We start from the raw sequence: 25285 nt of genomic DNA on the forward strand, positions 1-25285 counted from the left end.
AACCTCAAAGTTCACTGACACTCACTTAACCACCAGATTAGCAAGCCCATGTTGACACTAAATTGCACAACTAATCACTTAAGTGTAACCTTCTCACAGTCCTTGTACTCAAAACCCAAAACTACTAAGCCCCAAAATCCAGGGCGTTATAGGCGACCCGTTCGTCCAAACTTGCTTAAGTCAGGTTTTACTCAAGTGATTTATGCCAAAAAAAGCAACAAAAGAACAACAGAAAGAACGCACACAAGGTGTTTGAGTAAATACTTTCAATATTCTCTTATTCATAAATAATAATGAAATAATGAATGGAGTGAGTACAAATGAAGGGGAGGCTCTCTATTTACAGTTGAGCTCCCCAAAAACCGATGATCAAGATACATTTACATCGACGGGTGAGATTAACTATATCCCTTAAATTATGGGATTTACAAAATATGCCATATCAAATCTAGTCTAATCTTTACAAGATATAATTCTATCAATCTTCTAAGATTAGTTACCAAAATAACCTAAGTTGCCATGTCTTCATTATCGGGCCAACCAGGCTTCAATTTGATAAGCTTCTCCAATAGGTTACCGAATCGGGCCAGTTCTTGTAGGCCAAATGATCCCCATCTACATAATAGACCTCTATTGGATGTATTTGGTGCGATGGTCACGGGCTTTGAACTGCGACCCGTGACACTAGGGTTTGTGAAAGGGAATTAATAGAAGAAGGGTGTAAAAAACTCTCAAAGTTTTTTAAAAAAAGCAATTAAGTCTTTGTTTTTTTACACTCAATTGAGTACTTGAACTTTTAAAATGCATAAAAAAGGCCCCCAAATTTTTTTCAAAAAAAGTAATAAAGGCATTTTTTTTGCACTCAATTATGTATTTGAACTTTCAAAATGCATAAAAAAGGTTCTCAAACTTTTTCAAAAAAATAATTAAATCCCTACTTTTTTTTACACTTAATTGGATACTTAAACTGTCAAATTACAAAAAAGACCCTTTAACCGTTAACTTTAACAATTGACGGTTAAAGTTAACTGTCCTGGATTTTTTTCAATTAAAGCCACCATATGTCACAACCACGGCATGACATGTGACAAAAAAATGTTAAAAAATAAAAATCAATAAATTTTATAAAAATTATTAAATTTTAATAAAAATATAAAAATCGTAAAAAATTAGAAAAATCATAAAAACCATAAAAATATAAATTTTTTATAAATTTTATAAAAAATTGTAAAAAATTATAAAATATACAGAAATATAGAAAAAAAATATAAAATTTTATAAAGTCGTAAGAAATTATAAAAAAAATGTAAAGAAATATAAAATTTGTAATAAATTTATAAAAAGTATTGTACCAAAAGAAGTATTTTATAATTTTTTATAACTTTTATTGGTTTTTATTTTTTTATCATTTTTCGCCACATATCATGCTGTGTTGCGGCACGTGATGACTTTAACTGAAAAAAAATAGGGGTCGTTAACTTTAACGGTCAACGTTTAAAGTTAATGGTTAAAAAGTCTTTTTAATACGTTTTATTTTTTTATGATTTTTATAAGATTTTACAATTTTTTATATTTTTTTACGATTTCTATATTTTTTTCTACTTTTTTAATAAAATTTAAATATTTTATATTTTTATTAAAATTTAATAGTTTTTATAACTTTTATTTTTTATAATTTTTTTTGTCACATGACACAGGATACCTTTAACTGAAAAAAATTAGGGGTAGTTAAATTTAATAGTCAACTATTAAAGTTAACGACCAAATGACCTTTTTTTATGCATTTTGTTAGTTTAAATACCCAATTGAGTGAAAAAGTAGTGGCTTAATTGCTTTTTTTGAAAAAGTTAAAAGCCTTTTTGATGCATTTTGAAAGTTTAAGTACCCAATCGAGTGTAAAAAAAATGGGTTTAATTGTTTTTTTTTAAGTTTAAGGACCTTATTGATACATTTTAAAATTTTAAATACCCAACTGGATAAAAAAAAGAAAAAAATAAAGCTTAATTATTATTTTTTAAAAATTTGAGAGCTTTTTAGAACTTTAAGTCAAAGAAGTAAAGAAGCAAGAAAAAGAAAAGAAAAAGAAACGAGGGAAAATAAAAAAAATATTAAAAATAATAAATAAATATAATGGCGTAAAAGACACATAAGCAGCTATATATTTTCTGCCCCATGATATTTTCATTACACCTCTAACAAATAACTATAACATAGAGATTAAATTATTATAAATTGATAACGATGATGAAAATATAACAATTAAAAATGGGTAAATTATAAAATAGTCATTTTGTTTAGTTTATGTTATATTTTAGTTATTTATGTTTAAAATATTATATTTGTAACACCCCTAACTCACATCCGTCACCGGAACATGGTTACAGGATGTTACTGGAGTTTACAGAATAATTACATATAATTCCACTATTTACTTATGTACATATCAAAGCTGTCCACTTGAGTCATAGTCACTAAATTATCTATATATTGAGCTACAAAATTCTAAATTAAGATCTGCTTAATGTTTTTGAAACTAGACACAAATATCTTTCTACATAAAATTTTCAGAATTTATGGTTTAGCCAATGAGTACAGTAAAATCTTTAAATTTACCCATGTTCTGCTGTTTGACAACTTCGACCTTTCTTTACTAAAAATTAATTATCTCTTAGTACGGGATTTGGATGATATCCCCATCTATTTCTCTTGAAAATATACTCATTAAGAATTTAAACATATAAATTTAAACCTCCAAGTATTTTTATACAATTTTTAATGATTTTCCAAATTCAGAACAAGGGAAACCGAAATCATTCTGACCTTGTCTCACAAAAATTCAAATATCTCATAAAATGAAATTTTTTTGCTTACTGTAACGCCCCTATCCCGTAACCGTTGTCGGAATAGGAAAGGGGTATTACCAGACTTGTAACTCATGTCAGAACAGTAAAATTTTAAACTTTTTCTTGAAATAAAGATCATTCATTTAGATAAATGCTAAATACAGCCAGGGATAAAATTAAACTTCTATAAGTGCACATTCAAAAGATGCCATTTTCGCATGGCTTATATACATTAACCAGAATATTATTCCGCTACTAGTCTATTCTATACATGCCATAAAATAATCCAAAACATAGCAGTACCAAACAGTGGATAGTGATAGTGTGGCGAGTTGTTGACGATCCCCAAGCAAAGGCCAAATTTGATAATCTATAAAACAAAGAAACGTAACAACAGAGTAAGCTTTCAAGGCTTAGTAAGTCTTAAGTAAAACAATTAACTTTGCTGGATTAAATACATTTATAACTTCCACAAAATCCAAGTGAAGTCTCGGTGGGCTTAATAAGCCTACACAAGTACATAATACATACCTGGCCAACTTAATGTGCTGAACATCCGTAATTGTTGATTTATTACTAAGTCGCTTAAGATTAGGCCTTACACAAATCACGTTTTGAAATGTCAAGATATATCACCATTCGGTCAAATAGATTAAACCCTATGTATGCACATGTAATTCATCTATTTCATCCCAATTTAAGAGTATATACCCCTTCGCATTTATAAACATCAATGCTACTTTTAGTTTAATCAGTCGAACTAAAACATAACACTATAATCACATTCAGTTTCCATATTTGGAAGCACATATTCATGTTTTCATCTTACATAAACAATTTGATAGAGTCAATACTCGTTGAATATAACTTATAACCATCCCATAAGTGATTCCCCAAGTACATTTGTAATACAAACGAAATCGAGTTCACATAGCAAGTAAGTATCACTTACCATATACTTAACCTTTGTACACTTACCGTTTCCATAGTTACCAATTACCAATTCAATCTTTCAATACCTCTAACCAATTAATCATATGCACTCATTTCGTGCACATACATAAATGTATATATGTATTTAGGAGCTTAGTTCTTTAGTTCATATTCACATTAATATTTCAAATAATCAAATCATGACAAGTATTAAAGTTTTGTATACATATATAAAGGACCAAACATATTCCTTATCACATATACATAAATGACCAAACGCAGTCCATACCTTGTATTTGCACATCCTGCCGAATACAACTCAAATTAGTAAATTTTTATGAAACTAATTAAATCCTTATCTTAAAGATATACAAATGGTCTTCGGTTTGAAATAATTCAAGGCACTTAGCCATAGTCTGCTAGGTTTAAAAAAAAATCCGAATCCAGTTACCAGTACCAAGCCTGCGGGACTTTAAGCCCGGATATATCATCATAGTTAATTCACAAAGTTGTATACACATCAATTCACATACCTTCGATCTTTCCAACACGGAAACACATTAATAAGGTATCACTTCATTCGAACTTATTCGTATCTCAATATAGCTAGTCTCATTTCACAAGAGCCATTAGGCCACATCACGTAGTCAGCGAGTCTTAACCCGGATACTTTCCAAATTCCATGTATATTTAATCACATGTTACCACATTTCACACAAACTATCACCATTGTAATTCATTAACCTCATTCGAATATAAGCATATAGCATGTACCTTAACTTCATGTCATAATATCATTCGACTTTAATACATATTTATATATGTATATATCCCTTTCAATAATCTTCCAACTAAATAAGAAAATACACACATGACTTACATTCTTCTCATGACAACCATTCGGCTAAACAACATATAAGTCACTACACCTTCAATTTATAAAACTATCAACACATATTACATATACATTGCTTACGTTTATAAAATAGCCATTCGGATAACTTGCACACATTTAAATTTTAGCCATTTTGGCCTCACCACCTATATATTTATCTTATACATCAATTCAGCAATAGCTTATAAGCAACTCAATTAGTTTCATCAATGTTTACAACAAAATCACAGATTCACTACAAGCTATTTTCTTGAGCAACAATCATTAAATTATTTGTAACTGGAGCTACGAAACTCCAAATGAAGTACCGTAAATTTTATAGACTCATATATCTTCTATCCATAAAATTTTCAGGATTTTTGGTTTGGCCAATCAAAACCAGAATTTTCTTAAAGTTTCCCCTATTTCACTGTTTGACTATACTGACCACTCTTCACTACGAATCAAATTTCTCATTGTACAGATTTCAAAATATGTTATTGTTTATTTCATTTGAAACTAGACTCATTAAGGAGTCTAAGAATATAAATTTTATCTTATAAAAATTTTTGTACTATTTATAATGATTTTCTAAAAACAGAATAGGGGATTTCAGATTCATTCCGACACTGTCACACACAACTTTAAATATCTCTTTATAGGAAATTCCTTTGCTTACACTGTTTATTTTATAAGAAACTAGACTCATTGAGCTTTGATTACATATTTTATTCAGTCTCTAATTCCACTCCAACAATTTATGGTGATTTTCAAAAATCATGCTACTGCTGCTGTCCTAAGCAGATTATTACAATTTGCTCTTAAATTTCCAAGTCCAAACACTTAAGAACTTACCATTTGAGTTTAAAACATATCATCATATATAAGTACTTCTTATTATCACATACAAATCATAATTTAAATATCACTTTTCTAATAACCAATCGGCTAAGGCTCATAGAAGTAACTTATTCCTTATCATTTTACTATAGGTAATTACACCAATTCATAGTCCCATCTTTACCCGTATTCCATATCATTCTTCATTATAACTAAACTTATATGCTAGAAACTTACCTTAAGAGTTGTCGACGACTATAATTCTACGGCTATTCGCTTAGTTTTGCCTTCCCTTTTTCCGACTTTTGTCCTTGATGCTCTTGAGCTAATGATTAACAAATTTACAAATTAAAAAATTCTACCATGACAATTATAGCCGAATAACATAGACTAAGAAATTAATGTGCATATAAAACGTATACATATATAATTAGCTCAACCTTCAATAATTCAATTTGCTAATTAAAACATAGAAATTTATAACCAATTCAAAATTCCTTAACAATGGCCGAATATCAAAAGGGCTATCAAAGGACATCATCAACTAACTAACAAGCTTCAATTGTAATTCAAAACTTAAGTTCACATTCGGCCATTATAAGCAAAACAACCATTCAAAGCTCACTTCAATTATTTAACAAATAATACTAATGTTTAATACTATCTCCCAATTTGGTATGAGTTACCGAATGAAATTAAACTCCTAATTCATGCACTAAAATCACATTCGGCACAAGCAAACTTCATTTCAATTATGCCACTCTTAAACTTATCCATAATACCCTAAGTTCATTTAGTAGCTAGGCAACAATTATACAAAAACAACAAGCATTTAACAACAATGTACTTAACCAATTCCTTAAGCATACATTCGGCAATATATATATTAATGACTAAAACACTTAGGCCGATTCTAAAACATCCATAAATCTTCATAATAGCACATGTAACTAGCTCAAATCTCAAACCATCTAATATACTATCAAAATATATATAATATTACAACCAATTTACCATTCCTTAATATGACCGAAGGTAAGCTTTACATGAACTTTGAAAATCCTTACAAACATCACTTATTTCTTAAAATTAAAACTCAATTCTACCAATTCAAAACTCCATTTAGCAATTAAACATGAATTACGAGCTTTAAAACAAAATTTCCACATTTCTCTTAAATAGTCGAATGCCCTATGATCACTTAATCTAGAATTAAAATCATGGGTTATCTACCACATGTCATTAACAACCAAATTTCATAATCAATTTGACAAAAATCACATTACATACCTTTAGAATTAGATCTATGCATATGGCCGATTATTTGAGCTTCACTTCCTTATTCTTTCTTTACCACGGCAATGAAGAAGAAGAATGAACCAAACTTTGTTTTTTTTTCACCCCAAAATATTTTATTTATCCTTTTCTTTATAAATTAAGGCCATATAATATTAATATACTTACTTAAATTCATTTTCTATGCACCCTAATCATTATGGCCGGCCACTACTTCTCAAAATGGGGAATTTGACATGCAAGTCCCCATTTTGAGAATCATGCACTAATTAGTCTTCAAATTAATTCATCACTTTTTTTTTTGTTTCTCACATAAGCCCTTTGACTAAAATTCACATTCAACTAACAAAATTTAAGCATCAAAATTTCACACATGCACTATCACACATAGTAGATATGAATTTTAATATTTAATAAATTTTATAACTCGATTTTGTGGTCCCAAAACCACATCTCGACTAGGGTCAAATTAGGGATGTCACACTTACACAGTTTCTTCTATGTAAAAGAGACTCAATAGTATTTAATTTCATATTTTATTAAACCTCTATTTTGATTTCCACAATTTTTGGTGAATTTTCAAATTCGAACTACTGCTGCTGTCCAAAATTGTTTTAGTGCAAAATGTTGATAACTAAGTTTATAACACCTTCCTTCCATTCAATTAAACCCTATACATGCCATATAAACCTTAAGATGCATAATAAAACCTACCGGCGTAATCTGGATAGTGTAATCTGATGTATTGATCCGACCCACCAATCTCATGTCAATCTACAGAGAACATTAAACACACAAGAGTAAGCTTATGTAAGCTTAGTAAGTTCATATGTTGTAAAGACAAACCTTACCAAACATTCTACATTAAATCATAAACTACATAATTTACTATCATTTCTTGCCAATCACAATCACAGTCAATACACATCACATAATTGAGCTCAATATTAATAACTATTTAATTTTTATCACTTTCGTTCACATGTCACTTACCATTTTTCGTCAAATTAGAGAATGTCTTACGAATTTGAGTACGTTGCTCACTTGATGCCACATTTCACTTAGTTCTAGCACACTTTCTATCATGGCCTTGCCATGGTTGCACACTTTATCACTTTGCCATAACTTAGCTATGGACTTGCACTTGCACACACTTATATAACTGCCATGATTTAATCATGGTCTTACGTTCACTTTCACTGTGCCATAACTTAGTTATGGTCTTTCACATTATGCCATAACTCTACTATGGTATTACATTTCACACTTTGCAATAATTTAATCATGGTCTTATCCGTCAATTCGTCACTGATCACTGATTGAACGTACGTACTCAATCCTGCGTATCCCTTAATTTGAACTTTGCTTTGATTTTATATTAGTGCATTAATCAAAATTCCATAGCATACATATGAAACAAGTCATTATGACATTTCTAAATTAACAAATAATCCTACAAGTTCAACCATATGAACTTACCTGGGCCAATTTGTAGAAGTTGTAAAATTCAAGGACTAGTTTGAAATTTTCTCTTTTCTGCGTTTTTCTTCGAATTCCCAATCTATAACATAAATTTTTCCATTCATTAGCACCTAATTCAATACTAATTCACTTCACAATTTGTGCCCTTCAATTTTTGAAATTACACATTTACCCTAAATTTCACAATTTTTACAATTTAGTCCCTAAACAATTCACCCATCAATTGAACTAAATTTTATCAATTAAAAATTTATTTCATCATTCTAAGATACTACAAAACCTTTGAAAATCATAATTTTAGCACCAAACTTTCACAAATTTTTCACAATTAGGTCCTAAAAATCATTTTCTATTAAAATCACTTAATAAAATCATCATATAATAAAATTAAAGCTTCAAATCCATGATAATTCATCACAAACATACAACAATTATCCATGGAAACTTTCAATTTCACTTACAGAATCAAAAACTAATGAATTCAACAGTTGGACCTAATTGTAAAAGTCACAAAACATAAAAATTACAAATAAAAAGCAAGAATTGAACTCACATGGTGCAGAAATATGAAAAACCAGCTTATTCCAGACCTTCTATGACTTTTTGCTGAAGAAAAATGATGAAATCTCTAGATTTTTCAATTTTGTCTTTGTTTTATTGGTTTAATTTGCAAAATTTCCAATTTTACCCTTATTTCACCTTACTTTCTTGCTAATTTTCTTGTCCAAACCGTCCAGCCTATATAATTTGGGTCTAATTTGCTTTTAAATCCCTCCTTATTAGGCACTTAAGCTATTTATCACTATTTAACAAATTTTGCACCTTTTACAATTTAATCTTTTTTAATTAATTAACTATCAAAACATTAAAATTTTCTAACGAAACTTTAATACTAACTCAATAACACTCCATAAATATTTCGAGGTCTCGATACCTCGTTTTTGACCCGATTTCCTAATAATTTCCTTTCAAATCACAAAATTCACTAATTTAAAAATATTTTTAATGCCACACTTGGCTCCTTTATTTTAATTTATTAAACTTTCAATTCACTTGTCAGATTTAGTGATCTCGAATCACTGTTTTCGACACCACTGAAAATTAGGCTGTTACAATGTTTTAGTCACTTACGTTAACTTGTTGTAATATTTTAGTTATTGAACCGTTAATTATCGTTAACGCTGTAATCGTAAGCTGATGTGTCAAGTTAAATCATCATTTCAAAAAAAAATTTAGGTTAAATTATACAATTGATCCCCATATTTTTTTTGAGCAATTTAATTTTTTCTTTTATGTTCTTTTAACTTCTTCTTTTTTTCTTTATTTTCCATTCTCTTTTGCTTCTCCGTCTCTTTGATTGATTTTCCCAATTTAAATTGTTTAAAAAAAGTATGAGGCTATTTTTAACAAATGAAAAACATAGAAAAATTACATTAAAAAAATAAAAAAGGGAGGAAAACAGAGGGAGATAGAGAAGAGAACAAAAAAAAAGTTAAAAAATATAAAAGAAAAAAATAAATTGCTCAAAACAAAAAAATATAGTGACCAATTGTATGATTTAACCTAAAATTTTTGTTTAGAATAATAATTTAACGTGTTACATCAACTTACTATTACACTGTCAATAAAAATCAACATTCAATGACTAAAATATTGTAACACAGTTATATAAGTGATTAAAATATAATATTTTAAATATAAATAATTAAAATATAACTTAAAGCATTTTAGAGTTAACCCGTTAAGAATTTAGTGATGACTACGAAAACCAAACAAACGGAAATTTTACCTACCTAAATATTATTATTTTATGGAATTTTCTTATTTGTTCTCTACTGGGTTATATTTGGGCCGGGCGTTATAGCATTTAAAACATGCTTTCCACCTAAGACTCGCTGAACCTGGATTGCAGCCACGTGGATCGGCGCCGTTGAAACTTTTTAGCTTTCCTTCCACGCTTTCCCTTTTTTTGAAATCGGCCGCCAAATCTAAAACCCGGAAACTCCTTCCAATTTCACAAAACAACAAATCTGATGAAAACAGCTTCTTGAATTACGAACAGAGGCTTAAAGCCGCGGCCAAAATCGTCCTCGCGTACGATGAACGCGCCGGAGACGATACGGTGGATTGTGTAGAGTTTGGAGTCACCGCGACGCTAAAACCTCACCAAGTCGACGGAGTGTCTTGGCTTGTTAGGAGATATGTTCTTGGCGTCAACGTCGTTCTTGGTAGCTCCTTTTTTGTCTTTTTAGTTCTGAAATCATTACCATTGAAAAATTTAGCTTCTAACATGTAAGTTTTTTTTTCTATTTCTTGAATTCATATTGCAGGGGATGAGGTTTGTTCCTTTTTCAAAATTGAATTAAAATTTGTAAATATAGCGGTAATTCTCCCACTAAACTTTTGTATATAATAATTTCCGTAATTTGACAATGGTTGACAGATGGGATTGGGGAAGACTCTTCAAGCTATTTCCTTCTTGAGCTATTTGAAGGTCCATCAGAAGTCACCAGGGCCATTTTGTGAGTTGGAACTTTTGGTTTGATTTTAAGAATTTTGAGGTGGCTGGGCTTATATATATATATATATATACCTTGATTTCTCATTGTTGTCAAAATTATATTGTAGTGGTGCTTTGTCCCTTAAGTGTAACAGACGGCTGGGTGTCAGAGATAGTTAAATTTACGCCTAAATTAGAAGTTCTTAGGTATGTCGGTGACAAAGAACACCGGCGAAGTCTACTTAAGACTATATATGAGCACGTGAAAGAGAAGTCATCATCAAATGTGAGTTTCTTGCTATGTGTTTGCATTATGTTTGAAATCTGTCCGCCAAAGTAGTTGTTTTGTTCTGGTACTGAGTGTATTGAAACATCAGTTGTCTCTTACCAACTTGTTTGAGGAAGCTTCCCGTATGTTGTAGGTTCCATCCTTACCCTTTGATGTGCTCTTAACAACATATGACATAGCATTGATCGATCAAGATTTTCTCTCTCAAATACCCTGGCATTATGCTGTAATAGATGAAGCTCAAAGGCTTAAAAATCCTTCCAGCGTATGGTTAAGATAGCAAGATATATCTTTTAATGTTCTTCTTCATATTTCTTTTATGGTATTGTAGTTTATATATTAATTTCTAAGTAAGTTTGATATAATTGCTTAAATAAGACATTCTAATTTGTAGATCTTGACAGGTACTGTATAATGTCCTTAACGATAGGTTTATTATGCCAAGACGGTTGTTGATGACTGGTACTCCTATTCAGAACAATCTCACTGAACTCTGGGCTTTGATGCACTTTTGTATGCCCTCGGTGTTTGGAACCCTAAACCAGTTTCTTTCTTTATTCGAAGAAGCTGGAGATATTTCATCAGGTTGTCTTTGGTATTTACTATATTGGTTGTTTAACTTTAGGCCTCATCTGAATCTACGTTTTGTCCTTTCAGAGCATGGTGTATATCTTTGAATCAAGGGTTTGATATTCTTGCTTCCCTCAGTTCAAAACTCTGGCATTTTTTTTCATGGATTGAAATCTATTCTTATATCTGCTTCTTTCTTGAAATTAAGCATTTATGACTTTTGAGGACCTTTTTATTACATAATGCCTATTGCTGCCTTCTTACCTTATGTTGGCTTTTACATGGACATAATGACTTTATAAGGGGATTCATGGCACACATCTTACACCTTTTCTGGGGTTCCTTTTACCAGATAGTACATCATCTAAGTCCAAGGAGTTGTTTAAGAGTTTAAAGTATATATTGCAAGCTTTTATGCTTCGACGGACAAAAGCTAAACTTATTGAGTCTGGAAATCTAGTACTCCCGCCTCTTACTGAGATTACTGTGTAAGTTCTATGTTGACTTTTTAAAAACTTACAAGTTTCTTATGCTAATGTGTTTTTTTATTTTATTTCTATAGGATGGCTCCATTAGTTAGCCTGCAAAAGAAGGTGTATACTTCAATATTAAGAAAGGAGCTTCCAAAACTTCTTGCTTTATCTTCTGGCTCATGTAGCCATCATTCTTTACAAAATATTGTATGTTAGATTCCTAACTTCTCAGCTTTGATGCTCACTTATAAGCTTTTACATTTACTTTGTAATATGAATACCAAGGCTGTCGTTCCTTCATTTCTTAAGCATTATATAAATCGCTTCATGTCTCATGCTGGAAGTTCATATCGGAGTTGTCAATATACTATGCTTCCTTTCGAGTTATCAAAGTCTTATAAGGGACCAATATTATTCCACTGCTGAAAAATCTACTTACCAAGGTCTTGGAGAGTGGTAGCTAATGAGTTGATAGATCCAACAAACTATGTTACATGATGATTTGATGTTAATCATTGAGCTACAGATTATTAACTCTTCTAAGTAGTGTTTTTCTCATGTAAACCTGTTCTGCTCTTATTGTTAACTTTCTAAATAGTGCTATTTCTCAAGAATACCAGTTCTACTCCTATTGTTAACCATAGTACTGATGCTTTTTCTCATGTAACACCAACTACTCCTATTGTTAACCCTAGTAACTGGTGCCTTTTCTCATGTAACAGTTGTATTGTATAAGTCTGCTTCTGGTCCTTGAGATGCTGCAAAAATTATAGTTCTAAGTTCTTCTATCTGTTGGATGAAAATAACCCATTTTAGGGCATCAATTTCTCAAGGCATTCCTTATATGTTTCAATGCCCCTACTTTTAAATCTTTTTAAAAGCATTGATTAATTTGACACTTAGTCATCTTACTTATTATTCCTCATCAGAAGTTATTTTGCACCCTACATGCTTTCAGACAATTTTCTTTATTCTTCTGCTCTATTTTTAAAACGTTTAAAATTTTACCGGGCAGGTAATTCAACTAAGGAAAGCATGTAGCCACCCTTACCTGTTCCCTGGCATTGAGCCTGAGCCATATGAAGAGGGTGAACACCTTGTTCAGGTATTGCACTTTTGCATATAGCTTTGCTAAAATAAAGGTATTCAATTAAGAGTTCTTTTCAATTTTTTTGTTGTGTCAAGACTCAAGACTAAAGACTATAATACTTGTAGAAGAACAAAAACTGTGAACCAGAATATGTCAAAAACTTATCTTCTTTTGCCTTCACCACTCCTATCGCTTTGGGCGAAAGAGTAAACTTCTAGTTTTAGAATACACCCATCACTCTCTTAAAATTTCCTGATCAGGGCAGTGGGAAGCTTATGGTTTTAGATCAACTACTCTGGAAGCTATATGATTCTGGGCATCGTGTCCTTCTCTTTGCTCAGATGACACATACGCTTGACATTTTACAGGTTAGTCATCCATAACAGGAATGCTTCTGCTTTATTGCTAATGTTTGTGTAATAGTATATCTAAATTGCAATGTAGGATTTTTTAGAGTTACGAAAGTATTCCTATGAGCGGCTTGATGGATCCATTCGAGCTGAAGAGCGGTTTGCTGCAATTAGAAGTTTCAGCAAACAATCAGCTGAAGGGAGTGTGAATTCAGAATCTGACCAAAATGCTGCTTTTGTTTTCTTGATCTCTACTAGAGCTGGGGGTGTTGGCTTGAATCTGGTAGCTGCTGATACTGTAAATTATCTCAATTCCTTTCTTGGATGACTACTTTCTCAATTTTCGTTGTATGAAATTGTTACTAACATTTTGAGCGAGGATACTTCTTTCCCTTAATCTCCTCATCCAGTTTTTGCTTTGCAAAGTACTATCAACTATGGGTAGGTTTAACCATAGTAAGAGATTTGATTGTAGAAACTTGTGTTTCAATTAAGGAATTATGAATGATGAGAAATTGGATTTAAAATCCTCCTAAAGTTGTTCTAAAGCACACCCTAAATGTTTCCATTATATTCTCAGTACTATATTCACATGTTCTTGACCCAACTAATTTTGATAGCACAGGTTATATTCTACGAGCAAGACTGGAATCCTCAGGTAGACAAGCAGGCTCTGCAACGAGCACATAGAATAGGCCAAATGAATCATGTGTTGTCCATAAACCTTGTTACGGAACATAGTGTGGAACAGGTGAGATCTTATATACCAATTAAAATTGAAGGCCACTATACTTACTCCTGGCACTTGGCTGTATTGATGCAGGTAATTATGCGGAGAGCAGAAAGGAAGCTGCAGCTTAGTCATAATGTTGTAGGAGATCATGTCATGGACCAGGAGGGGAAAGAAATGGAAGGAGCTGAAATGGGTGATTTGCGATCCATCATATTTGGATTGCATATGTTCGATCCTACTCAGACCAATAATGAAGAAGCATATGAGTTAAAGACATCCGAGCTAAGTGCTATGGCCGAGAAAGTAATTGCAATGCGTTATGAACAAATGTTAGGCAAGAATGACGGCTAGTTTGAGATTAATGCAGGGTATTTGATGGATGGCCATGATGTTCATATGAGAGAGAGTTCTGTCAGCAATGATCCTGGTCTTGATGAGGCTTCATACCTTTCTTGGGTTGAAAAATTCAAGGTAGCTTCACAGTCGGGTGATAATCAAATCATGGCGTTGGAAAGTAGTAGGAACTTTCCTGAGGACAGGCATCTGAAAGTTGAGGCTGCAAAGAAGAAGGCGGAGGAAAAAAAGGTGGCTAAGTGGGAAGCTAATGGATACCATTCACTGTCTGTCCAAGATCCTTGTCCAATGGATGGTGATATGCTGTCAGATTCTGGCTCTGTTTTTTTTTGTTTATGGCGATTGTACTGATCCATCAAAAGTTTGTCCCTCTGTGCCTGCTATAATATTCAGGTTAGTTTCTTGCAGACATCCACCTTAGCCTTCTCATTATTATGCTCATTACAGGAGTAATGATGGTGGGTAATTTCCTCCATGATCAAACAAATGGCCTCTGTTAAGTCACTGTTAAATTGTGAGCCTCCACTGCTGCGTGGTTGCTAAAATGGCTAAGATAACGTTCTGGTTGAATTTCATTTGCGAACTTCCTTTTTGAAGCATTTCTGAATCTGCATCAACTTTCTTTTGAGCACTTTATGTAGCATTTGAAAATGAGTTTGTTCCTTAATATTTTGAGTGATTCCACACCTGTTTTTTTATGCATCATTTGTCACTTAAAGTTAGAATGTATGTTTTTCATATTATGTTCATGTTAATATTTTACCCTATGGACTTATTTGCACAGGTCCATCAGAAAGTTGAACGTATAGACATTTAAATGCCTAGGAAGTTCAAATCATTGATTTAATGTTAATTTGACAGTTGTATTGATAATTCTGGAAACTGGGGTCATGGTGGAATGTTTGATGCTCTGGCGAAGCTTTCTGCTAGTGTTCCTGTTGCATACGAACGAGCATCCGAGTTTCAGGACCTTCATCTCGGTGATCTTCATCTTATAAGAGTCAATGGTCAGCTAAGTAACTTGAAGAATTCTCCTTTTGGGTTTTAATCATGTCTCTAATTTCTCACTCTTGCTCCATTTTCTGCTATGCAGAGGATGTCAAGGAAAATAATACACCATTATGGGTTGCTTTGGCTGTTGTTCAATCTTATAATCCAAGACGTAAAGTTCCTCGTAGTGACATCACTATGCCTGATCTGGAACGTTGTTTGTCAAAGGCATCATTCTCAGCAGCTGAAAATTCTGGTAAAGACTTTTAAGTTAATCCATCTTACATCATCACCACCATCATCATTAATTAATATTACATCTTCAAAACATTCAAGTAAGATGATGCTCTCTCTTTTGTTCTGTTGTCTCTTAAATACTTGATCATTGCATTATGTAAATTACTTCTATGATTCAATCTAGTTGGCTGATCTCTTGCCTTCATGCATGTAAGACTGCTTTCAGCCACCAAAATGTCAGAAAACAAATCAACAGCTTATGAAATGAAGCATCATTTTGATTTTCATTTACAGCTATGAAGAATCCAAGTCTCGTTTGCTTCAACCATTTGGAGCCATCTAATGTATTTTATTCCTTCGTTTAACAGCTTCAATCCACATGCCACGAATTGGATATCAAGATCGATCAGATCGTGCTCAGTGGTACACCGTGGAACGTCTTCTGAGAAAATATGCTTCCATTTATGGTGTAAAGATCTTTGTGTATGCATCCCCCTCCTATCAGCTATCTCTCTCTCTTTGCAAGAATATCTAATCAACTAATTTCATTTACCTTTTGTAGGTATTATTACCGTCGGTAACTTGCTGAAGGAGTATTGTGTGTTATGTTCATGACCTTCATAACTGTCTGCCAGCCATAAATTTAAGTTAGGAGCTCTCATATACTTATCTCCTTCCATGACATTTTAGAGAAGGTTGAATGTGTTGTACAATGAATTATTCTGCATGCTGTAAATATATGAATTTGATGGGATGATATGGGTATATTACAATTTCCTTTGGACCATTTATTTGGTGGGATGAATTTGTTGTTCTTTCAGTAAAGAATGCACTTGCAATACTAATATCAAAGGCTCATCAATTCGTGTTCGATCACAGTCAGTTCCATTAAAGACGACGAAGCGCCTGAAATTTTTCTCGCTAACATTGTTGATAAGTCCGCCATTAAAAACAGAAGATGAACACGCCACTCTGACATGGTGACTACTGTTCCTCTCTTGGTTCAATTACTTTGATCCAACTTGTATAAGGGCTTGTCCACTCTATCTTTTGGATCCAAATTCACTTCTGGTCTCAAAGGACAAGGTGAGTTTGGAATAATAAACTTTTAGATTCAATCTCAAAAGCTAAAAAAAGAAGAGAAATTATTAAAATATCTTTATTTATTTCATCCCAACCAATTAAAATTTAATGAGTTGTCATATAATATTTATTTTTCAAATAATCATTTTTTTAAGTTTTTTACTTAGCATTTAACAATGAGCATGTAAATTAATAAAAGAATTAATTTTCTTTAATATGTTTATTTTTGCTAATCATCGTTTTTATTTAATTAATTTTATCGTTTTTATTCAATTAATTTTCTAATACAGTTTATATATTTAAGTTAAATGTCACAAATAATTTATTTAATTGCTTAAAAAGTATTTTAAATTAAATTATTTAAATATTATTTAAATTATTATTTTAAATTAAAAATTACTATTTTTTCAACCGCAGCAGGGAAGAAATAAAATTATTTGTTTGTAGTATTTTTATTATGTTATGGAAATGGTGCTTAGTCCTCGTTCTTACCATGGTGTCGGCAAGCAACTTTTTCTTTACCAGTGTCCGCTTCGTTTTGTTATCCGGTAGATATCTCTTGACTCTCTTTTCTTTGCCTCCACTTTATTTTCTTTGGCTTCTTCTTTATCTCTTGTAATTTCAAACAATAAATTAGGTGCTTCTCCTGCGGTCGAATCGAGATACATGGCGAAGGCACCAATGAAGGAAATCAGGGTTTGGATGAAAAAGCAGAATCATCGACCAAAACCAAGGGGGCAAAATTTATGGCTCGTGTCATCAACTCCACGCCATGGTCAAGTGAGCTTGAATCCTCTATTTCTTCTCTGTCTCCCTCTCTGTCGAAAACCACCGTCTTGCAAACACTTCGCCTCATTAAAAATCCATCTAAAGCTCTTCAATTCTTTAACTGGGTTCAACAAATGGGTTTCCCTCACGATGCCCAATCCTTTTTCTTGATGATTGAAATCTTGGGTAAAGAAAGAAATCTCTATGCAGCTCGTAATTTAACGCTTTCAATTGAGAAAAGGTCTAATGGGTCTGTTAAGCTCGAGGACAAGTTCTTTAACAGCTTGATTAGGAGCTATGGTAAAGCGGGGTTATTTCAAGAGTCTATCAAGGTTTTCGAAACAATGAAAAGCATCGGCGTGTCTCCTTCTGTCGTTTCATTCAATAATCTTTTGTCAATTTTGCTTAAAAGAGGACGCACGAATATGGCAAAGAGTGTGTTCGATGAAATGCTTAGCACATATGGGGTTACACCAGATGTGTATACTTTTAACATTTTGATTAAAGGGTTTGGCATGAATTCAATGGTTGATGAGGGGTTTAGGTTTTTCAAGGAAATGGAGCGGTTTAAATGTGATCCTGATGTTGTCACTTATAATACAATTGTTGATGGATTATGCAGGGTGGGAAAGGTTGGAATTGCCCACAATGTGGTGAAAGGTATGAGCAAGAAAAGTTTGGATTTGAATCCTAATGTCGTTACTTACACTACTCTGGTTAGAGGGTATTGTATGAAGCAAGATATTGATGAAGCTTTGGCTGTTTTCCAAGAGATGATTTGTAGAGGTTTGAAACCGAATAAGATCACTTATAATACTTTAATTAAAGGGCTCTCTGAGGTGCACAAGTATGATAAGATAAAAGAAATTTTGGAGGGAATGAGAAAAGATGGAAGATTTACTCCAGATACATGCACATTCAACACGCTGATTAATGCGCACTGCAATGCTGGGAACATGGATGAAGCTTTAAATGTGTTCAAAAGGATGTCAGAAATGAAGGTACAATCAGATTCAGCTACTTATAGTGTTATAATCAGGAGTTTATGTCAAATAGCGGACTTCGAAAAAGCAGAGGAGTTCTTTGATGAGCTAGCCAAAAAGGAGATATTATTAGGTCATGTAGGTTGTACACCTGTTGTTGCGGCATATAATCCCATGTTTGAGTATTTATGTGCTAATGGAAAAACTAAGAAAGCTGAGAGAGTGTTTAGACAGCTATTGAAGAGGGGGAGACAAGACCCTCCTGCTTACAAGACTTTAATCTTAGGGCACTGCAAGGAAGGTACGTTTGAAGCTGGATATGAGCTCTTGGTCTTGATGTTGAGAAGAGACTTTGAACCGGGTTTTGAGATCTATGACTCACTGATTACTGGTCTCTTGCTGAAGGGTGAATCTCTTCTTGCTTGCCTGACCCTGGAGAAGATGCTGAAGAGTTCACATCTCCCACAGACATCTTCTGTTCATTCCATACTTGCAGAACTTCTGAAAAAGAGTTGTGCCCAAGAAGCAGCCAGTTTGGTAACTCTAATGCTGGACCATAGAATTAGACTGAATATCAATCTCTCGACACAGACTGTAAAGTTGCTGCTTGCAAGACGGATGCAGGATAAAGCTTTTCAAGTTCTTGTATTACTATATGATGACGGCTATATGGTTAAGATGGAAGACTTGGTTCATTTCCTTTGCCAGAGTGGAATGCTTTTGGAGGCGTGCAAGATGATACAATTTAGTTTGGAAAAGCACCAAACTGCTGATATTGAAATTTGCTGCACGGTCATAGAAGGTCTTTGTAACAACAGGAGACTTTCAGAAGCATTTGGTTTGTACTATGAGCTCGTGGAGAGGGGTAAACATCTAGAGTTGAGATGCCTTGACAATTTGAAAATCACATTACAAGCTGGAGGACGGCTAAATGAAGCTGAGTTTGTATCGAAGAGGATGCCAAACCAGTGGCAGGCTAATGATGCTTCGTCAAAATTCAGCACCAGGATGCCAAAATTTCAGCAGCAATAATTCCTTCGGATGTCTTTATTTGATCCATTTTCCAAAAGTGTCAAACAGGTATAGACCAAGCATCTTAACTGCAGGATTTTTGGGTCGTCTGAAGTATTGACATTGAAACCGGCGGAGTCTTCAGATGGGATTCATTTCTTAGTTCTTCAAAACTGTAATATAAGGACCAGTTTCAGTTATGTCTCATAAAGTGGGACATCATGCATTTACTAAGAAATTACTTTCTTGGATTTAGATTTTATTGGTTGATACCCTTAATCCCTTGATTCAACAAGATGATGAACTGTATTATCCTGTGCCTGCTTAAGATGCCCTCCAAGTAATTTCAACCTGTGTTTCACTGGTACAGAGCTCTACTGCTTTGGTGTAGATATAATTTATCATTAACACTGTTTTCTTTCTCCCCATAACTTGCAGGTACATATTCAAAAATTTCTTAGATAAACATCCCACAAATTTTAAGTACTTTTGTACGTTGTAGTTGGCCTCATTATTTTCAGCACAGAGTTCATCCATAATCAGTAATATAGGAGAATCAATTTGCAGGAAGTCCAGCACACGATTGAAGCCAACTACGAAACAATGGCGAATGGTTGAAGTCTTCCATAAATCCACATATTATTATGCAAAGAAGGATAGGATTCTCCCAAGTTGCCCAGTCTTCCGACTTCAAGGCCTAAAATTCATTTCATTTGAACATATTGTAAAGAGGAGAAACGATTAGAGAGATTTGGCTGAATTTCCGTTTTGTTACTTGTTTTATTCATAGGAAGAGGATGAAGAAAGGTTACCTTATATTAAGTTGTAGTTCCTATATTGTCTACTCATGCCAAAAGCCAAGTGATGTTTTAAATTACAATTAGTTAGTTTTATCCAAAGAAGTTAAAGACTGCTGTCTTTGGGAGCTTTCAGACTTCTAACAACCTTTGCCCAAAATATTATGAAGCCCCCTTTTCATGATAGGCTTTCTTGAAACCAAACTTTCTCCAAGAACAGGCCAACCTCTCCTTTATATTCCTTGCTCATGAAAAATTCCTACAATATTAACATTTTTCAAAAGCATAATCAGTTAATCTTCTTTCCGGGCCCTCCTAAAGATGTCAAAAATTGACAATAACAATGCTCCATGGCACCGTCTCAGGCGTGCTTCCACACCAGGGAAGGCAACGGTGCTCGCCATCGGCAAGGCCTTTCCACGGCAACTAATTCCTCAAGAATACTTGGTGGAGGGCTATATACGCGATACAAATTGCCAAGATGTCTCCATCAAAGAGAAACTGGAACGTTTATGTAAGCAAAAATTCACTCTGTTTCAAACCTCCTTAATGGGGGTCTTAGACAATGCTACATGCATAGATAAAAATGATATAATTAGGTTCAATCTGTGTGTTTCTATTTTTGCTCTCTTTGGTAGGTAAAACAACTACTGTGAAGACTAGGTACACAGTGATGTGCAAGGAGATTTTAGATCAATACCCAGAATTGGCAACTGAGGGTTCATCAACTATCAGACAAAGGCTTGAAATAGCAAACCCGGCAGTTGTTGAGATGGCATTTGAAGCAAGCTTAGCTTGCATAGAGGAATGGGGGAGGCCTGCAACTGATATCACTCATATCATCTATGTCTCTTCCAGTGAAATACGCTTACCTGGGGGTGATCTTTACCTTGCCAGCGAGCTTGGCTTAAGAAACGATGTTAGCCGGGTAATGCTCTATTTCCTTGGTTGTTATGGTGGTGCCACTGGCCTCCGAGTAGCTAAAGACATAGCTGAAAACAACCCAGGAAGTCGTATTCTGCTAACCACCTCTGAGACTACCATCCTTGGTTTTCGACCTCCAAACAAAGCACGCCCTTATGACCTTGTTGGTGCAGCACTTTTCGGTGATGGAGCAGCAGCAGTCATCATTGGAACTGATCCAATAACGGGAAAAGAATCTCCTTTCATGGAACTCAGCTATGCGGTACAACAATTTCTGCCAGGAACACAGAGTGTCATCGATGGGTGCCTTACTCAAGAAGGCATAAACTTCAAACTTGGCAGAGACCTTCCCCAGAAGATCGAAGACAACATTGAGGAATTCTGCAGGAAACTCATGTCAAAGGCTAGTTTGACAGATTTCAATGAAATGTTTTGGGCAGTTCATCCTGGAGGACCGGCGATACTTAACCGCTTGGAGAGCACTCTTAAACTGAACAAGGGGAAACTAGAATGTAGCAGGAAAGCTTTGAAGGACTTCGGAAATGTGAGCAGCAATACCATTTTCTATGTGATGGAATACATGAGGGAAGAGTTGAAGAGAGGAGGAGGAGAAGAATGGGGGCTTGCCTTAGCATTTGGTCCTGGAATTACTTTTGAAGGCATTCTTCTTCGCAGCCTGTAACTACATGACATTCATATTGGGAAGTTGTTACTTTGTTTTCTAATCTTTATAATGCCAACAGCAACTTGTTAACTCTCTCTCTCTCTCTCTCTCTATATATATATATATATATATTCATATATTGTGCTTGTTTTAGTTGACATGACATGGAAAATGACATTGAGTTCTTTATCTTTGATAACCATATGTTCAATTCCTCTCAAGTTTCAATTAACTTTTCAAATTGGTATCTATGATCTATTTCTTCTTTATTTCATCCATAATAATTTATTGAATTTATTTTTAAACTGAATGTGTATTTTATTTTTATACCCCAATTATGATGATGAATATTTATTAGAACACATGTTACATAGCAAAAGCAATTATTTTATGTCATAGCAAGAATTGAAAAATAACCAAATGAGTACTTGTATTATAGTAATTTGTTATGCATTGACAATGAATTATTTTTTATTTCTCAATGTCTAAAACGATATGAACTAAGAGATCAAAACGTCAACGGCGAAAGCATCTATTACTGAAAACTAATAATAGTAGTTTATAATTAAAGTTGGTCGAATCAAAGTTGCCAGTACCATATTGTTAAATGTCTGTTAGTATTTCAGATTTATCAAATTTTTCTGGAAAAATGAAAATACACCAACAATGACTAAACTTTAATTAAAATAATATTCTAGTCACTAAATTTTTAAAAGTGATAAACCAATCATTAACGTTTACGAAAAGTGACAAATCAGTCACTCGAGCCCATTTTCTTTTACAGATGTAATGGACAGCTGACGTGACCTGTTAGGGTGCCACGTTGGATATGACATGATGTCCATATCAGATCCTTTTATCAGTTTATAAGGATTACCAGCTAAATAGAAGAACCTTAGCCGGAAGAAGACGGAGAAGAAGAAATGGAGATGCCCACTGTGATTCCAGGGCGCTACTATGAAAATCTAGCCAATTTAAGGACTTCTTGATCCAATGACAACCCAAATAGAAGGTTTTTTCGGTGCAAGAAGTATGAGAGTGGATCTCGAAATGCAAGCCATTTTTTCGCTTGGTTTGATCCACCATTAATGCTCGTTCACAAATTGTCTTGTTGGGTTTTTGAAAAAAGTCAAGACAATGGAGGATGCAAGTTGCGAGAGAAAAATATGGATGATGTTGTTGTTAGTTGTAATTGTGTTTTCCTACCCATTATAATGATGGAACACCTTCAACTAGTTCTCTTCTATTAACCATTCTGGCAATGTTGAAATTTTGCACAATAATTTCCCAATTTTGAATATTTTCAATCCCTTCTTCAAAGATTCTCTAAGAATTTCAATCGTTTTCCATTTCTCTCCTGAACGAAAATTTTTCTTTAATCAAATTGTTTTTGTCTCTTCAGTTTCTTCTCATGTTTTAATTAGTTTTTTGGCACATTAAGTTAATTTTGTTTTGGATCACATAGTGGAAATTAATTATCCATTAAATGGACATCCGGTCATGTCAAGCGTGACACTCTAATGGATTACTCAGCTATCCCGTTAGGTCTATAATGAAAAATGGGCTTCGATGATTGATTTGTTACTTTTTGAAAACATTAATAACTGATATGCCACTTTTAAAATTTTAGTGACTGAAGTATTATTTTAATCAAAATTTAGTGAGTGCTAGTGTACTTTTCCGTTTAGAAAATTAAACATTTTTCATATATTATTAGATATGAATTATTATTTTCTACATTGTTAAGCTAACAGTAAAATACTATCATGTCTTCTTGTATAATATTAAAAAAATTAAAATTAGTCAAAGATAACACTTGTCATTCATATAACACTATTTGTGGAATTAAAAAAACTTCATTAACAATATATTAAATATTTTTCTTTATATTTATATAAATAGTTTTTTATCGTAATTAAAATATGAAATAATATTTGATAGTGGAGTTTTTAGACTCCATAAACAAAATCAAAAAGTTGACAAATGTCCTATAAAGACATAGTAAAATATTAAAAAAACACATGATATTTTTTTCAAAAATAAGACACATTGCAATTTTGTAAGGTTGCTTGTAGAATAAAAAAAGTACGTTGCCAATGTATCAAATACTAACCCTTAAAATATATTAAATAATATTATTTTTTATAAATTTTAGTAATAATATGAAAAAAAATGAACATAACATTTTAGAAATAAAAAATTTAAAATTAATAAAAGGTATTATTTATTGGGTCTAATGTAAAATAGATATTTGAATGTAATAGATATAAGATAAAAGTCCATATATGCCGACATCTTTAAGAAATGACGGCAAAAAATCATTGCTTTTTTCAAATTATATGTTCTTTTGGTTTTGGAGTTTTGTGCTAAAATTAAATAAAGGGTAAATTATATCAATAGTTATTTAATTTTTGGATAGTTGATAAAGCAGTCATTCAGGTTTTAATTCAGTCACTCAACTTTCGAAAAATAATAAAATAGTCACTATTAACCATTTTCTGTTACAAATGTAATGAAGCTACCATTTTTAGTTACAGTTCCGTTACAAACTTAACCAAACTACCATTTTCCATCCCTCTCCTTCTTCCCTACCATCCCTCCTCTTACTCTGATTCCCACCGTCCCTTTCCCTCTCCTCTTTCAATCTTTCTGCTTGTTGTTACCAATTTTAAACTAATCTAACAACAAATTCTTCACCATCGTTTTTGTTTGGAACCCTGCACCAACAAGTCAGTTCAAGTTTCACTTTTGGTGCGTTTTTATATTATTTCGATTCTCCATCAATTTTATTTGTTTTTATAATTTATTTTCAATTTAATCAAATCTATTAAATTCTTGTTTTCTTTTACTTCAAAAGTTAGGGCTTTCCTACCCCTTTTCCACAATTGAATTTGTTTCACTCTTTCATATTCTATTTTAGAGTTTACTTAGCTTTTAATTTGAACCAAAATAAAACCAATCTTTTCCTTTTCTTTTCTTTTCTTTTTCATTTTGGAATTGTGGATTCTTAAGCTTCTTGCGTCTTGCTAAGGTTGGTTATTTTTTGTGCAAATGAGGACAATGCCTACAGTAATTGTTTATATTATCAATTAGGGTTTTGAATTTTTATTTTTGATTTTTTAAAATGATTATCGTTTTGATTGTATCTATTGTTTCTTTATGATCATCTCAAATTTATTAGACTATAGCTTTTTGGGGAGG

The 25285-nt window shown here is 32.9% G+C and overlaps 2 protein-coding genes and 1 pseudogene across 4 annotated transcripts; all 3 read left to right on the forward strand.

Moving 5' to 3' along the window:
* Positions 1–10149: 10149 nt before the first annotated feature.
* LOC121204491 (probable helicase CHR10) lies at positions 10150–16641 on the forward strand (annotated as a pseudogene).
* Positions 16642–17353: 712 nt separating this feature from the next.
* LOC121204492 (pentatricopeptide repeat-containing protein At1g02060, chloroplastic) lies at positions 17354–20579 on the forward strand. 3 transcript variants are annotated; one of them, XM_041074341.1, is made up of 3 exons: positions 17354–17485; positions 17575–19768; positions 20138–20579. In XM_041074341.1, the coding sequence occupies exons 1-2, from the start codon at positions 17400–17402 to the stop codon at positions 19718–19720; spliced, it is 2232 nt and encodes a 743-aa protein (XP_040930275.1). In that variant the 5' UTR covers positions 17354–17399; the 3' UTR covers positions 19721–19768; positions 20138–20579. The 3 variants fall into 3 exon arrangements, with proteins under 3 accessions (XP_040930275.1, XP_040930276.1, XP_040930274.1); XM_041074342.1 differs by having other exon boundaries at positions 20267–20579; XM_041074340.1 differs by lacking the exon at positions 20138–20579 and having other exon boundaries at positions 17575–20011.
* Positions 20580–20777: 198 nt separating this feature from the next.
* LOC121203466 (type III polyketide synthase A) lies at positions 20778–22221 on the forward strand. Its single transcript, XM_041074343.1, has 2 exons — positions 20778–21010; positions 21135–22221. The coding sequence occupies exons 1-2, from the start codon at positions 20818–20820 to the stop codon at positions 22100–22102; spliced, it is 1161 nt and encodes a 386-aa protein (XP_040930277.1). The 5' UTR covers positions 20778–20817; the 3' UTR covers positions 22103–22221.
* The last annotated feature ends 3064 nt before the right edge of the window (positions 22222–25285 follow it).

This window comes from Gossypium hirsutum, chromosome A08, assembly GCF_007990345.1.
Source record: "Gossypium hirsutum isolate 1008001.06 chromosome A08, Gossypium_hirsutum_v2.1, whole genome shotgun sequence".
In the NCBI taxonomy this organism is placed as follows: Eukaryota; Viridiplantae; Streptophyta; class Magnoliopsida; order Malvales; family Malvaceae; genus Gossypium; species Gossypium hirsutum.